Below are 15875 nucleotides of genomic sequence, written 5' to 3'. Positions count from 1 at the left end.
CCCAGCCCTCAGCAGGACCAGTCGCAGGCCTCCTGAATCCCAGGTTGGTGTCCCGCATCTTCGCTGTAGATATCTATCTGGCCAGAGCCCTCCCAAGCCACATCGCCAAGTCCCTAGCGCAGACGAAAAGACAACACGCGCGCCTGCGCAAAGCCTTCCGGAGTAAACGCAGCTTCGCAGAAGACCCCACCCCTCTTTGCCCTGGTGACGCGTTACCGGTTGCCATAGAGCCTGAGCTGTTTACCTCCCATTTCTTCAAAGGCCCTGAGCTCCCGCTGGAGTAAGGAGGCTCCTATCCCCAAGTTGTGAAGTAATTCTTTGTGGCGCTGAGGTAAGTAAGCCTCGGCCCCACCACACCAACTTTTTTTTTTTTCCCAATGCCTTGTGCCCATTGAAATCAGCCAACATTTAGGTTTAATTTTGACCTCATTTAGCCCTAATTTCGATTTCTCTGGGAGCTGCTCAGACTTCTCCAGAAATCTGGGGTTAAATGTTGAGCCCCACACTCAGACAAAATTAGTAGAGGCCATTGGATGGACTGGATTAGGAGACTCATGTTGTCAGAGGGGGCCTGAGGCCTGAGACTCAGCCTGGTCAAGATCTGACTTCAGTTCCAACCTTCAGAAATTCAGAAGCCTTTAAGGGCAGGCACTCATACGTTTTGGGTGAGGATAGGGCTTCCCAGTGGAGAAGGCGATGGCACCCCACTCCAGTACTCTTGCCTGGAAAATCCCATGGACGGAGGAGCCTGGTAGGCTGCAGTCCATGGGGTTGCGAAGAGTCGGACACGACTGAGCGACTTCACTTTGACTTTTTGCTTTCATGCATTGGAGAAGGGAATGGCAACCCACTCCAGTGTTCTTGCCTGGAGAATCCCAGGGACGGGGAGCCTGGTGGGCTGCCGTCTATGGGGTCTCATAGAGTCGGACACGACTGAAGCGACTTAGCCGCAGCAGCAGCAGGGCTTCCCAGGTGGCACTAGTGGTGAAGAATCCACCTGCCAATGGAGAAGACGTAAGATCAAGGGTTCAGTCCCTGGGTTGGGAAGATCCCCTAGAGGACAGCATGCAACCCACTCCAGTGTTCTTGCCTGGAGAATCCCATGGTAGAGGAGCCTGGTGGGCTACAGTCCATAGAGTCGCGATTTAGCACACGTGCACGTGGCTGGGGGCAAATTTCAACCCTGTCTGAGGAAGACAGGTCTCACAGGCAGAGCTGTGTGCAGATGTATGTGTGTGTGTGTGTTAGTCACTCAGTCGTATCTGACTCTTTGTGACCCCATGGACTGCAGCCTGCCGGGCTCCTCTGTCCGTGGGATTCTCCAGGCAAGAATACTAGACTGGGTTGCCATTCCCTTCTCCAGGGGATCTTCCCAACCCAGGGATCGAACCGAGGTCTCCTGCTTTGCAGGTGGATTCTTTACCATCTGAGCCATCAGGGAAGCCCACTGTGTGCAGAGGAGGAAGAGACATACTCCTCTGCCTGCTACCTCTTCATGGGTTCCTCTTCTTGTTCTCTCCTGCTCTCTGTCCTGGGAAACTTTTGTTTCTGTTATCTGCTGAATAGGCTCAGTACCCAGTTGTCAGTTTACAGATGTCACATTTGCCCTTTTTGTTTTTAGAAAACACACCTGGATTCATCTGTTAGGCAATACTAAAATAGAACACTGCCCTATGACCTAGCAATTCAAATGAGTTCTAAAAATGCATGCATGTGTTCACCAATATACACATTCTGTCTAAATGTGAATATCCATAGCATTCTCATAATAACCCCAAACCGAAAACTCAAATATCCATAAACAGTAAAAAAAAAAAATGAGAGAGAGATAAATTGTGGTATAATGGTATACTACACAGCAATGAGAATGAACAAACTACAGCTATATGAACAATACTGATAAACTTTACAAACATAATACTGTTTGTTAAGAAGTCAGATAAAAGAGTGTATAGGAAAAAAGAGTACTTAGGGATTCTACATTAAGTTCAAAAATATCAAAACTAATGTATAGTGTTAAAAATTGGAATAGTGGTTACTGTGTGGGGCTGGGGTGAAGAATAGTGGCCAGAGCAAGGCATGAGGTGCTAGTAATGTTTATTTCTTGATCTGGGTGCTGGATATACTGAGTTTTTCATTTTGTGTACCGATTATGGCTTGGGCACTCTTTAGTACGAATGTCACACTTTAATAAAAACTGACATTAAAAACAAGACAATTTGCTTTTAGTGAACCTAAAAAAAAAAAAAAAATCTACTTTTGAGCAGGACTTTGGAAACTTCAAATGGCCAAACTACTACAACAGCCACCCAAGTTCTTGCGCGCAGAGTGGCAAATTGCTAACAAAAACCAGTACCACAGAGCAGAAGCCCAAAGGTCCCGGTCTGAACGCCTGGTAGCAGAAAGCCAGAGACTTGTGGATGAAGTTGAAAAGACCACAAGAAAATCTCAAAGCGATGTGAATAAGAAACTAGGTAAGATAACACACTTGCTATGTTTGTAAACATGTTTGCATGATACTGTATTGTCATTAGCATTTCCTATTCAGGAGTGGCAGTGTATTATCTTGAAATATTAGAGAGAAACATGTATTCTCCAGATTCTGTCTTTAAGTTCATTGCCCTAAGAGACATGCTTTTGATGCTTTTGAACTGTGGTGTTAGAGAAGACTCTTGAGAGTCCCTTGGACTGCAAGGAGATCAAACCAGTCAATCCCTAAAGAAATCAACCATGAATATTCATTGGAAGGACTGATGCTGAAGCTGAAGCTCTAGTACTTTGGCCAGGTGATGAGAAGAGCTGACTCATTAGAAAAGACCCTGATGCTAGGAAAGATTGAAGGCAGGAGGAGAAGGGGACGACAGAGGATGAGATGGTTGGATGGCATCACCAACTCAATGGACATGAGTTTGAGCAGGCTCCAGGAGATGGTGAAGGACAGGGAAGCCTGGCGTGCTGCAGTCCATGGTGTCGCAGAGTCAGACACTACTCATCGACTGAACAACAAGAGACGTGGTAACCCAGTCTGATTTGCAGTCATCCATCAGTCATTCTTTTATTGATTTGATATATATCTGTTGAGCATCTAAGAGCATCCATGGACTAAGCACTATGGATATCACAGGGATATCAGAGCCTCTGTTTTAAGGGGCTCTCAGATTGAGGAGAAAGATACAAAAATTGTTAGTCAGAATATAACTAGACAGGTGCTGTGGGAAGGGGTACAGAAGTGAAGGTGGAGTAGACGCTGGAGAGTGGGAAAAGACATCCTAAAGAGGAATAGTTGTGCTGAGTCTTTTGCTTTTAATATTTATTAATTTTTATTTTTGGCTGTGCTGGGTCTTCGTTGCTGTGCTCCAGCTTTCTCTAGTTGCAGTGAGTAGGGGCTACTCTTTGTTGTGATGTGCAGACTTCTCACTATGATGCCTTCTCTTGTGGAGCCCGGGCTCTAGAGTGCAGGCTCAGTATTTGTGACACATGGGCTTAGTTGCTCCAAAACGTATGGAATCTTCCCAGACCAGGGATCGAATTCATGTCCCCTGCATTGGCAGGCAGATTCTTTACCACTGGACCAGCAGGGAAATCCTAAGCTGAGTCTTAAAGAAAGAGTAATGCTCTCTTGACAATCCCGTTCCCATGAACACAATTTCAAAGTGGTGCCCAGGGACTTTTCAAACAATATACTTTTGTGTCTTTGACAAAATTAAAAATTATTTAAAACAGGGCGCCTTGAGGAATTAGAGTCAATGAGTGTAGAATGATCTTTGGATTACTTTGATGTTGAATATAAGAAGAAATATGTTCTTTTTCCTTCCTTTCTTCCGTTCTAATAAACATAAAGATGTATAGATACCCCAAGTAGCACCATTCTGAGAAGGAAAGAAAGTATCTCGGTAGTTTCATAATAGTCTTCAAATTTCTAATCTAAGAGTTGACTGCACTGGGAATAGATTCATCCTGGAGTGACTTCTCTGTGTGCTTCAGAACAGAGACTTGAGGAAGTCAGGTTCTGGAAGAAGGAGTTAGATGACAAACTTGAGCAGCTGGTGTATGCAACTGAAGATCTACTCCTCTATCAGACCAGATTGCAGAAAGCCCTCGAGAGCTTTAAAGAGCCCTTGCACATCACAGAGAAATGCTTGGAATACAGGTAGGAGAGATGGTTCCTCCAATGACTCATCTGGGAAATGAAGTGCTGAGTGGTAAAAACCGACTGTGCTTGGTGGTGGGTTAGAATGAAACAAATAAGCATGTGTTCTTTTAGAGCCTGAAATTATCTCAGCATACTCATGGTGCTGGGCAGCAGAAGGAGCACTGGACTTGGTTCATGTCTAAACTCTGCCCTTAACTAACTTCAATATATGTGAGGATTGGGTTTGGCCGTGGATAATCAGAAAGGGACAAAATAACATTGACCCCTTTTTCCTCTCACATTTAAGGAATCTGGAGCTAGTTCAGAGTTGGCATGGCATGCCACAGTGTCAGGCTTCCAGGCCTTTTTAATCTTGTTCCTCCCTGTGCTTGGTTTTCACTCCCAAGGTTACCTCATGATTCAAGATGCCAACTAGAGTGACAGCCATTATGTCTACATTCCAACAAGTAGGAATAATTAGGGTTTAGCTTTCACCATTTCTACTTGCGTCTCTGACCAGAGCTTAGTCACATGGCCACACCAATAGAAACTGGGAAATGGTGGTCTTTATTTTGGGCAGATAAAGCAGATACAGTTGCTAGAGGACAAGCCTGCTCGAATACAGAGCTCATGGGAGCACTTCATAATCCAGAGCTGCTGCTGCTAAGTCACTTCAGTCATGTCCGACTCTTCGCAACCCCATGGACTGCAGCCTACCAGGCTCCTCCGTCCATGGGATTTTCCAGGCAAGAGTACTGGAGTGAGGTGCCATTGCCTTCTCCAGAGAGCACTGTGCTAATGTACCTTTTTACTATAATTTCTCTCATGTAAGTACTATGAGCAGGATGCTCCTCTCTGCTTTGGGGTGATTCTGATTCACAGACCTGATCCCCATAAATCTTCTGGAGCACCATAGCAAGTCTTGTTGCTGCCAGCATAGCCCCCTCCAATCGAGTGCATCGTCTACACTGGCTATTATGTGAACTTTCCCCACTGCAGACCTTTCCAGGTCACTCCCCGGCTTTAAAATCCCTTTTTACCACGCTATGCCCTAACACCTTCAAGATCAAGTTCAAATTTCTCAGCTTCAAAAACGAGGTCCATGATGGTTGGGCCCCCAGTGAGCTCTCCATCTGGTCCTGCATGTCATCCCCAACAGGGGGATGCACTTGGGGTGTTGAGCTGCTTGCACTCTGGCTCTGCCCACTCTGTTCCTCCTTCTCAGAAAGCCCTGTTGCCTCAGTGAGCTTCACCAGGACCCTCTGCAGCAACCAGATTTAGAGAGGTGGTAAAGCAAAGGAAGAAGGCAATGGCAACCGACTCCAGTACTCTTGCTTGGAGAATCCCATGGATGGAGGAGCCTGGTAGGCTGCAGTCCATGGGGTCACGAAGAGTCGAACACAACTGAGCGACTTCACTTTCACTTTTCACTTTCATGCATTGGGGAAGGAAATGGCAACCCACTCCAGTTTTCTTGCCTGGAGAATCCCAGGGACGGGGGAGCCTGGTGGGCTGCCGTCTATGGGGTCGCACAGAGTCGGACACAACTGAAGTGCCTTAGCAACAGCAGCAGCAGCAAAGCAAAGGAAAGTAACAGCTGCTCAAAGAAGGCAGCATCCAGTTGGCTCAATTCCACACCTAAGGGTGATTAGGATGTAGATGTTGCTAAGTGGATTGAGTACTTGCTACTCTGTGCCGGGTCCCATGCTGTCTGCTTTCATATCTCTTTTGTTCCTTGCCACCACCTAGGAAGTACTGATAGTTATACCCATTTCACAGAAGAAGAAACCAAGGCATAGATAAATTATACAATGTGCCTGAGCCCACACAGCTGGTGAGTGATGGAGCCTTCCTCACAAGCACTATCAGGCAGGTGGAAAAGAACAGACTATCAGATGGTGACCGATCAATTTTGGGAGGAAGTGGTTAAAAGCATGTGTAATGCCCAATTCTGTGACTCAGGATCTGTAACCTCTCTGAAACTCAGTTTCCTCACCTGTAATTGAAAGGTTATAGGAGAATGAGTTTTCACATGAAAAGCTCAGTACAGTGTGTGTCTCATGGTAAGTGCTCAGTGACGGAGTACTGTTAATTTTGACATTATTATTATTACTATTATTATAAAGCATCTTTTTCAATTCAACCCTTGTTAAAAAACAAGACTGGGCTCAAGGAAGAAAACATATGTCTTTAAAGTTCTAAGTCAAAAGACAGTCTTTCCAATAAATAGGTAAGAAGAAAAAGCCTTCTGAATTGATGGCGAAATTAAGGCAAAAAAGTCCAGCTGGCATTTTTCAGACCAAGTGACCAATCACTGATTCATTTTTCTTCTTTGTGTTTTGGATATTTTGAAGTCAAATAGACACCAGCTAATGTATATCCCAGTGGCTCAGATGGTAAAGAATCCTCCTGCAATGCAGAAAACCCAGGTTCAATCCCTGAGTTGGGAAGATTCCCCTGGAGAAGGGAATGGCTATCCATTACAGTATGCTTACCTGGGAAATCCCATGAACAGAGGAGCCTGGCAGGCTACAGTCTATGGGGTCACAAAGAGTTAGACACGTCTAAGTGACTAAGACTTTCACTTTCAATGTACATCCCCGTCACATTATCCAGATGGATTGGGTTCAGTTGTCTTGATAGTTTTAAAAGTCAGCAAGTTTTGAGTTGTCTCCCTCCACACATGGGATGACCATCCACTTTTCTCCCGGCCAGGGAGAAGCGGGTTGGCATTGACCTGGTCCATGATGAGGTGGAACAGGAGCTGATCAAGGAACATGAGATCATCCGGGGAGTAATGACCCTGCTGACCCGCACCCTGGAGGAGACATGCGAGCAAATCAGGTACTGCCCCCACATCTCCACTGGGGGTATCTAGGAAAAGCTGTGCCCAGCAAGACCATGCTCCCTGGCACAGGAAGAATGGGGTTTAATATCCTACAAGCACTCTGCATGCCCCAAGGTGGCCAGGGAACACTCAGAACGAGACCTGGACAACCTCTCATGCCTGACAGTTGCTCTCTGGTGGTAGGCTGGGATGCGGCAGAATTTCACCCCTGATTAGAAAGTGGAGGACACTGGAGCCATTTCCTGCCCGGGCTGACCTCTCACAAACAGGATGCCACAGTGGTGACGTCAGAAAAGGCCACAGTTGAAAGGAGGATTTCGAAGTCCAGGCCTGGATACGTTAATTGGTCACCAAGCGTTAATGGGGTGTGTGTGTGTGTGTTGAGTGGATGAGAGGATTGGAGGAAGTGCCACTGTGTTGCACTAGACTAGCTTCGTTTTCCAGGGTTTCCCAAGAACCTGATGTAGGTGCCACTTGGGCATTCGAGAGGAAGAAACCCAATTTACCTTCTCCCTTCAGGTTAAACCGCTCTGCCAAGTACAATCTTGAAAAGGATTTGAGGGACAAGTTTACAGCCATAACCATTGATGATATCTGCTTCTCACTCAACAACAACTCACCAAACATCAAGTATTCTGAGAACGTCGTGAGGGTTGAACCAAAGTGAGTGAGTCCCTGCTGGCCTGGCCACACTGTCCTCCTCCCCACTGTGTGATGCCCCAGTGCTTCTTGGAGAGGCCAGCAGGACCTAGGACATCATCCTGACCTTAGGCTGGGAGCTGGGAAGAGGCAGGTTTTAGGCGAAGGCAGGCGCTGAGCAGTGACTACCCTATAGGGCCCAGTGGTGCCTCAGTCCTCCAGGCTAGGCCCCACTTTAAGAAAGTCTGATGTAAAAAAGAAATATTTTTTGGCTGTACTTTGTGGGGTGTAGGATTTTAGTTCCTCAACCAGGGCTGGAACCCATGCCCCATGCAGTGGAAACATGGAGTCTTAATCACTGGCCTACCAGGGAAGTCCCTGAAATAAAATCTTAAAACCTCTCAAATTTATTCACTTACCTATTTGCATTTTTAACAAGTAGAAGAATTTGAAAATATATAAAGAGCAAGTTAATAGTTTCCCTGAGATAGCCAGTGTTTCCTGTATGTTCATACAAACATACATATACACTCATGTACACAAATAGTTTTGTTACAAAAATGAGATTATACTCTTTACCTTTTCTATAACATCTGGTTTACATGTTTCAAGTAATATTAGATCACAGACCTAACTCATTCTAATTTTTAAAACATTCTTTTTGAAGTAAAACATGCGTACAGAAAACTGCACCAGAATTCCTTTTTTAAAGTAAATCATACATATAGAAAACTGCATAGGAATTTCCTATTCCAGTGATTGGGATTCAGTGCTTTCACTATCCGGGCCCAGGTTCAACCTCTCTTTTGGGAACTAAGATCCCACAAGCCAAAAAAAAAAAAAAGAAACAGAAAAGAAAGAAAATTGCACAAATAATAATCAATGGTTTAATGAATTATCATCATTTTAGTTATCTTTTGCTGTTACCAAGTTACCCCCAAACTTAGCAGCTTTAAAACAACAAGCGTGTTATCTCCCAGCTTCTGTGGGTCAAGAGCCCAGGCATCATTCAGCTGGGCGCCTCTGGCTCACCTCTCTTCAGGTTGTAGTCAACCTGTCAACTGGGACTGCGGTCTCATCTGAAGGCTTGACATGGCAGCTGATCTGAGAGGAAGCAAAAGAGAGAAGGCGTCCAAGAGAGAAGCCATAGTCTTCCTCTTTCAACCTCATCTCAGACATGACCTCTCATCACATATATTCATGAGAAATGAGTCGATGAGTTCATCACACAATTCAAGGGGAAGGCACTGTAGAAAAGTGTGAACACCAGGAGACATGGGGGTCATCAGGGGCCATCCCAGATGGCAAACAGTCTCCACCAACCAGGCCAAGAAATAAAACGTTACCACCAACACCAAAACCTCCACCCCGCCCCCTCTTGATCAATGCCCCCTCTCTCCTCCCCCCAAAAGAACCACATTCCCGGCTTCTAATAGGTTTGTTCTGCCTGCTTCTTCATTTATTAAATAGCATCATATTTTGAATATTGTATATTTTGTCATATATGTAGTATATATATAGTATATGACAAAATATACAACATTCCATAATGTTGAATCTCCCAATTAACATTATTTTGAGACTCCTCAGTGCTATATAAAGCAATTAATTCCTTGTCAAACTAGCAATGGTTTTATTTATAGCATTTCAGTATACACTCATGATTATCCTGTTTTTTTCAGTGTATGATCATCTGTGGGCTTCCCAGGTAGCTCAATGGTAAAGAATCTGCCTACCAATGCAGGATAATGGGTTCGATCCCTGGTCTGGGAAGGTCCCCTGGAGAAGGAAATGGCAAGCCACTCCAGTATTCTTGCCTGGGAAAAACCACATGGACAGAGGAGCCTGGCAGGCTACAGTCCATAGGGTGGCAAAGAGTGGGACACAATTTAGCAGCTGAACACACACTCACATTATAATCTGTGACTACTATAATTTATTTTGATACTTACCTTGACCCTACCTGTGTGATGTTGACCAGGTTACTCCATCTTTATGAACCTGTTTTCCACATCTTTCAAATGAGGGTATGAAAGCCACCTCACTAGGCCAGCGTGAGGATTAAATGAGAGAGTGTCTGTAAAGTGCCAGCCCAGTGCCTGGCAGAGAGTAAGTAGATTTCCCTAGAGTGGCAGCTATTGCCACTGACAGACCAGTGTTCACTCTGCCTAGAGACGGGGAAATGTTCTAGGTGCTTCCATTGGTGGAGGGAGGCCTGACTTCCCACTGGTTTCCAGTCACTTGTCCTCCCCCCCACACCCCCACGCCAAGTCCAGATATGCTATGAATGAGTGCATGGGTCCCGTTTCAGCTCCGTGAGTCTGGAAGACTGGCTGGACTTCTCCAACACCAACGTGGAGAAGGCTGACAAGCAGAGGAACAACTCCCTGACGCTGAAGGCCCTGGTGGACCGAATCCTGTTCCAGACAGCCAGTGACCTACGCAGGCAGTGTGATGTGGTGGACACCGCCTTCAAGAACGGGCTGAAGGAGACCAAGGATGCCAGGGACAAACTGGCTCTTCATCTGGACAAGGTGAGCTTCCTGGAGGGACTATGGACGAGCTCGTTCAGAGGGTTTCACTCTGGAAACCTAGAATGGCCTTTAGGGCTTGTGATCCTGGGTGCTAAGGAGTAAATGTCATCCACCTCTCTCTGTCTTAGCAGCAGGCTTTGGACTTTGGAGGACTGGAGAGGGTCTTGGCGCTGCTCTGGGCCTCCTTTCTCACTCATTGTTGCAAAGAACAGGCTATCTCCCTGCTTCAGGCCTTAGTTCCTCCTCTGTGGAGCATGGAGATGCACTGTATGCTCTTAGATATTCTTTATGACTCTGAAGTTCTGTGCGTGCACGCACACACGGGTGTAAGTTGCTCAGTCGTGTCCGACTCTTTGCAACCCCATGGACTGTAGCCCACCAGACTCCTCTGTCCATGGGATTCTCCAGGCAAGAATACTGGAGTGGGTTGCCGTACCCTCCTCCAGGTGGTCTTCCTGACCCAAGGATCGAACCCGCATCTCTAATGTCACCTGCACTGGCAGGCAGGTTCTTTACGCTGCTGGGACTTCTGTGGTGGTCCAGTGGCTAAGACTCTGTGCTCCCAAAGTAGGGGATGCAGGTTCGATCCCTGGTCAGGGAAGCCAGATCCCAGGATCCCACAGGTAACAACTAAGACCTGGTGCAGCAAAATAAACCTTTTTTTTTAATTGGCTGCTGCTACTACTAATAGTAACAACAACAATAATAGTAACGATGATACACAGAGCCAAATATAGTCAAGAGGCTTCCTAGTGGAGTAAGAACTTGGTCCAGGCCTCAAAAGATGGATCTGAGATAGGGAGGCAGAGGTTGTTAGGATCCACTGTAAGGAAAAAGGCAAGAGGCCGGTCTTTGCAGAGGCCTGTGAGAAGCCCCGTCCTACCAGAGGAGATCCCTGCAGGAGCTGGGGGCTGTGCGGCTGAGGCCTTGGAAGCCTCATCTGAAATGAGCACCTGGGACTTCCCTGGGGGTCCAGTGGCTAAGACTCTGCACTCCCAATGCAGAGGGCCTGGGTTCCATCCCTGGGCAATGAAATAGATGCTGCCGCAATTAAGAGTTCACGTGCCACAGCTAAAGATCCCACAGGCTGCACCTAAGATCTGGCACAGCCCAGTGAAAATGAAATAAAAATGAAAAGTGATAACTAGCTTTTTAAAAAAATGGTCTGGGCAGGCTGGAATGATGGACTAAAACAAATCAGGTGAGGTTCCCTGCCCTCATCTGGAGATAGGGACCTCGCTCTATGAGAGAAGTCTCCACCTGCATATCGTCTGGTCGGAAACCTCCGTGGTCACGAAGAGACTTGACACACTGAGGAGACGACCTTCAAATTAAAGGGTAGGGTGGCCCCCATTTTTATTTCAGTGACACAATTATTTCCTTATTGAACAAAACGTATTTTAACTCCAGCTATACTTAGAATTTAGTACAAGAATGTTTAATCTAACCCAGGGCTTCAGTTACCTTAATGAGTCAGCAGCATTTTTCTATAAAGGGTCAGAAGGTAAATATTTTTGTTTTTGTGGGCCAAGACACAAGATCAAGGATATTACATAGATATTAACATAAGAAAACAAATTTCCACAAATTATCTATTGGTACAATTAAAGGTATAAATAATTATAACTGGGTGTTGTTTTTACAGGTCTTCTGGTGAGAAGAAGGGGATTGATTCTTTTGGGGGAAAGAAAACAATTGCTTTGTTGGGGTTCAAAGTTAGTATTTTCTACCAAAACTATTGCAGAGGTTCACCTGTTAATGCTGACCTGTAATGATATTTTGTATATTTCATCTTTGAAAGCATCCATTCATTCGGATAGGCACTGCCAAGGAGACATAGCCACCTAAGAGCATATGATTTTAATTGAACACGCTCACTGCTTGGAGGACCTTTATAGAATCCTGTTAAATTGTTCTCCTGGTACAGTATTTGCCTTTTAGTACCTCATTACATATCAGATTAATCACTCCCAGTCGAAGGATAGTTAGAAGCTCTTAATTGCACAGTTAAGTGAATTTTGAAGTATGGAAATTTCCTTTGCACTTGCTTTGATGTCCAAAAAAAAAATTTTCCAGAACTTGGAAGAATATTTCTTTGGCAAACGTGTAGGGGAATGGAGGTCTTACTTCATGTTTTAACTTTTGGCAGCAGAAGAAGCAAAGAAAGCAACTTGATTCTACTTGTGACGCAAATCATGTCAGTTGTTGAAATGACTTTATCGCAGCCAGTATTTGAAAGGGCTGTCTTGCCTTGTGATTTTAGGTTGACTCACTTAGAAATATTTTTAAGTGTGCAGCAAAAATGAATTTCTAAAGCCACTCCATGTTTGATAACAGAGGTTGTTCTTGTTCAGAAAAATTTTAATCTTGGCCCCAAGCTAAAATAAACCACAAGAACACTTCACCACTGCTTAACCATTTTACTGCTGAGTAGTATGACAAGTGAGGATAACCAACTTCTATTTCTGACAAAAATTCACAGAAATGAAGACAGTCAAGTCCATGGAAGCCAGTCCAAGTGAACTTCATGGTTCGCTGTTGACGTTATTGGTTCGATAACACATGATAGATCCACATGTCTTCTGCAAAGCACTTTCTAATGAATAACCAGCCACAGTCCTTAAAACGCTGACATTTCCACGAGCTCTGTAAATATGCTCAGCTAAGCCTTTTCGTGCTCAACATGTATCCACATCATCAGCAGCTCTAACACTTAGTAGATTCCACTTCAGGTTGTACTGAGTTCCTGTTTTCTTAACTTTTTGAAAATATCCTCACCTATAATTAGTTCATGCAGTCATTCGTAGAGGCTAATTCTTTACTTCAAACTCAGCGTTGACTCCTTCAATAAATGACACTGAACAGGATCAGAACACTGGCCAACTCACGAAGAGCAGAAGAAAACCATGCAAACTCATGTGCTTTGTGTGCTTTTAATTAACTATAGATGTTGTTCCTTGTGTCCGTAACTCTTCGAGCAGCTATCCTTGCAGACTAACAGTCTTAAAAATAATTTATATTCCCTGGACACTCTTTCTCAGCTGCTGCAATCAAACTTGATTTAATTAGTTCACCATCAAGTAAATGGCTTTCCTTACTTGGCTAACACATGAGCCGCTTAGAATCTTATTTTGATAGAACCCTCATTTTCCTTTGTGTGAAGAAATTCTGCAGTGATGAGATACAGTTTTAAATTTCCAGTTTCTCTGATCATTGCTCTCCTGTGTGTTGGGAATGTTGTGGTGAATGCTTAGTCTGGTACCGTTGATGTTTAGTGCATTCTTTCAGTACAGCCGTAGTGTCCTTGCATAATAAACACAGTGCTTTGCTCTCCAAGAGACAGACAAAACCTAAACTTCACTCTGCCTTACTAGTGCAACCCATGAAGCCTACTTTTCTTAACATGATGAGCATGCACTGATAATAAAAATAAAATAAGATGCCACAGTATGGTGATACATGTAGCATTTGGAAAGCTGTCAAGTTATTACCATGTCTTTGGGATTCAGTCTGGACAGAAGCACAAAACAGTGAGAGCATAATGTATACTGTCTGTCGCAACTTCTTAACTCTGCCGCTATAGTTCAAAAGCAGCCATATATCAATGAATGATCATCACTTAAATTGATGATGAGTCCGTGAGATTCGTTTTATCTACTTTCGTGTATGTTTAGAAATTCCCATGATGCAAAGTTTAAAAAGAAAAAAAAAAGGAAGAAATAAAATCTTAAACTAGTTACATATTAATCTAAAAACCCAAGTACCTTGAAGGCATCTTTTGTTGGCACAAAGCCACCATCAGAGAAACTAACAAAACTCAGATTAAACTGCTTACTCCTGTAGCGAGCAGAACTGGTCCTAGTGGGTGGATTGGTAAGGAAATAGGCAGAGGCAGCTTTCATGGTACAAAAGTACAGGATATGTAAGAGACACAGGTTCAGTCTCTGGGCTGGGAAGATCCCCTGGAGGAGGACACAGAAACCCACTCCAGTATTCTTGCCTGGAGAATCCCATGGACAGAGGAGCCTGGCGGGCAGTAGTTCATAGGGTTGCAAAGAGTCAGACACAACTGAAGCGACTTAGCACACACACACCAAAGTGCATGGGCAGCCTCCAGCCTCTGCTGGGGGCATTCCCCAGGAAATCCACACGTTTGAGAAGGAGATGAGGCAACAATGGCCATCCGTATCAATTCCATGCTTGAGATTCTAAGGCTGGGTGAGTTACCTTATCTACCAGCAGTCACTGCTCTAGGGAGAAGAGACCAGACCTATTCAGGTGGCCTGCATCGGTAGATAATCCGAGGTCCCCTCTTCCTAACCCCCTAAGAGCATCTGCTGTCGAGTTTTAAGGAACACAGCCTGGCCTCACCTACTCTAACCCTTTTTGTAAGGTCATGGAAGAGATCACCTCCCAGGAGAAGAACATTGTGGTTCTTGAAAAAGCCATCCTCGACCAAGAAGGGCCTGCCAAGGTGGCTCACACACGCCTGGAGACCAGGACACACCGGCCTAACGTGGAGCTGTGTCGAGATGTTGCACAGTACAGGCTGATCAAAGAGGTCGATGAGATCACCCACAATGTTGCAAGGTAAGCAAAGAGCTCCTAGAGGAGGGCATGGCAACTCACGCCAGTATTCTTGCCTGGAGAATCCCACGGACAGAGGAGCCTAACAGACTACAGTCCATGGGGTTGCAGAGAGTCAGACACAACTGAAGTGACTTAACCACTCAGGCAAAAGGCTACTGGGGCTCCATTTAAACCTGGACTGTGAGGACTTCCCTGGTGGTCCAATGGCTAAGAATCTGCCTTCCAATGCAGGGGACAAGGGTTTGATCCCTATTCGGGGAGCTAAGATCCCACATGCTACAGGGCAACTAAGCCCATGAACAGCGACTATTGAGCCTGAGCATTCTAGAGCCTAAAGCCTTCTCACTCTAGAGCCCACACATAGCAAGCAAGAACCCCTGACACATACACACTGACACACACACACAAAACCCTGAACTGTGAGCAGGGCTAGGCAATGTCATCATGGGTGAAGCCAGCTGGGCATAAGGACCTTTGCCCTTTGCATCTATCATGTTTAGGGGTTCCTTCCTAGAGGAACCTACTCCAACCAACTGCTGCCATGCAGGGCACCGACCCAATGTTGACATTTTTCTAAAGGCCAAATCCAGATGTTTAGGTAAATTCTAGTTTTAAATGTCAGAAGTTCACAGGTTTGTCTGCCTTGTGAATCTGGTCCAGGGCCACCGATTGGAAATTTCTGTCTTAAAGAGGAGAGAGGAAGCAGACACATCAATTTGAGTCCAGCACCAAATAGACGAATACACTTTTCCCCCTGAAGCAGTGACATGAAGCCATACATTGTTCCTTCACATTCTTCCTCTTCTAGATTGAAGGAAACACTAGCCCAAGCTCACGTAGAGTTGAAAGGCCTGAATCGCAGGCAGTTGGCCCTGCAGGAGGAGATCCAGATCAAGGAGAACACCATCTACATCGACGAGGTGCTGTGTATGCCCATGAGAAAGTCCATCCCGCCTCGGGACGGGGATGACCACGGGGAGTGGGCGGGGGGCTCCCATCCCGAGGCTGTCTGCTGAATGGAGGATTCTCATTATGCCGTTTCTCATTAAACCGTGTCCTAAAACAGGAGCACAGAACTCTCCTTCCAGGTTGGCAGAACTTCCACGCAGCCCACCCAAAACTCTCGGCTGGG

At 45.3% G+C, this 15875-nt stretch overlaps 1 protein-coding gene across 1 annotated transcript; it reads left to right on the top strand.

Annotated features, from left to right (window-relative positions):
- Positions 1-203: 203 nt before the first annotated feature.
- On the top strand, positions 204-15811 carry TEKT1 (tektin 1). The gene is made up of 8 exons (XM_061390763.1): positions 204-331; positions 2268-2474; positions 3985-4150; positions 6848-6976; positions 7500-7643; positions 9931-10153; positions 14547-14743; positions 15552-15811. The coding sequence occupies exons 2-8, from the start codon at positions 2285-2287 to the stop codon at positions 15757-15759; spliced, it is 1257 nt and encodes a 418-aa protein (XP_061246747.1). The 5' UTR covers positions 204-331; positions 2268-2284; the 3' UTR covers positions 15760-15811.
- Positions 15812-15875: the final 64 nt, after the last annotated feature.

This window comes from Bos javanicus, chromosome 19 (assembly GCF_032452875.1).
Source record: "Bos javanicus breed banteng chromosome 19, ARS-OSU_banteng_1.0, whole genome shotgun sequence".
Taxonomy (NCBI): Eukaryota; Metazoa; Chordata; class Mammalia; order Artiodactyla; family Bovidae; genus Bos; species Bos javanicus.
The sequence above is the reverse complement of the archived record's forward strand: the minus strand, read 5'-3'. Positions and strand labels throughout refer to the sequence as shown.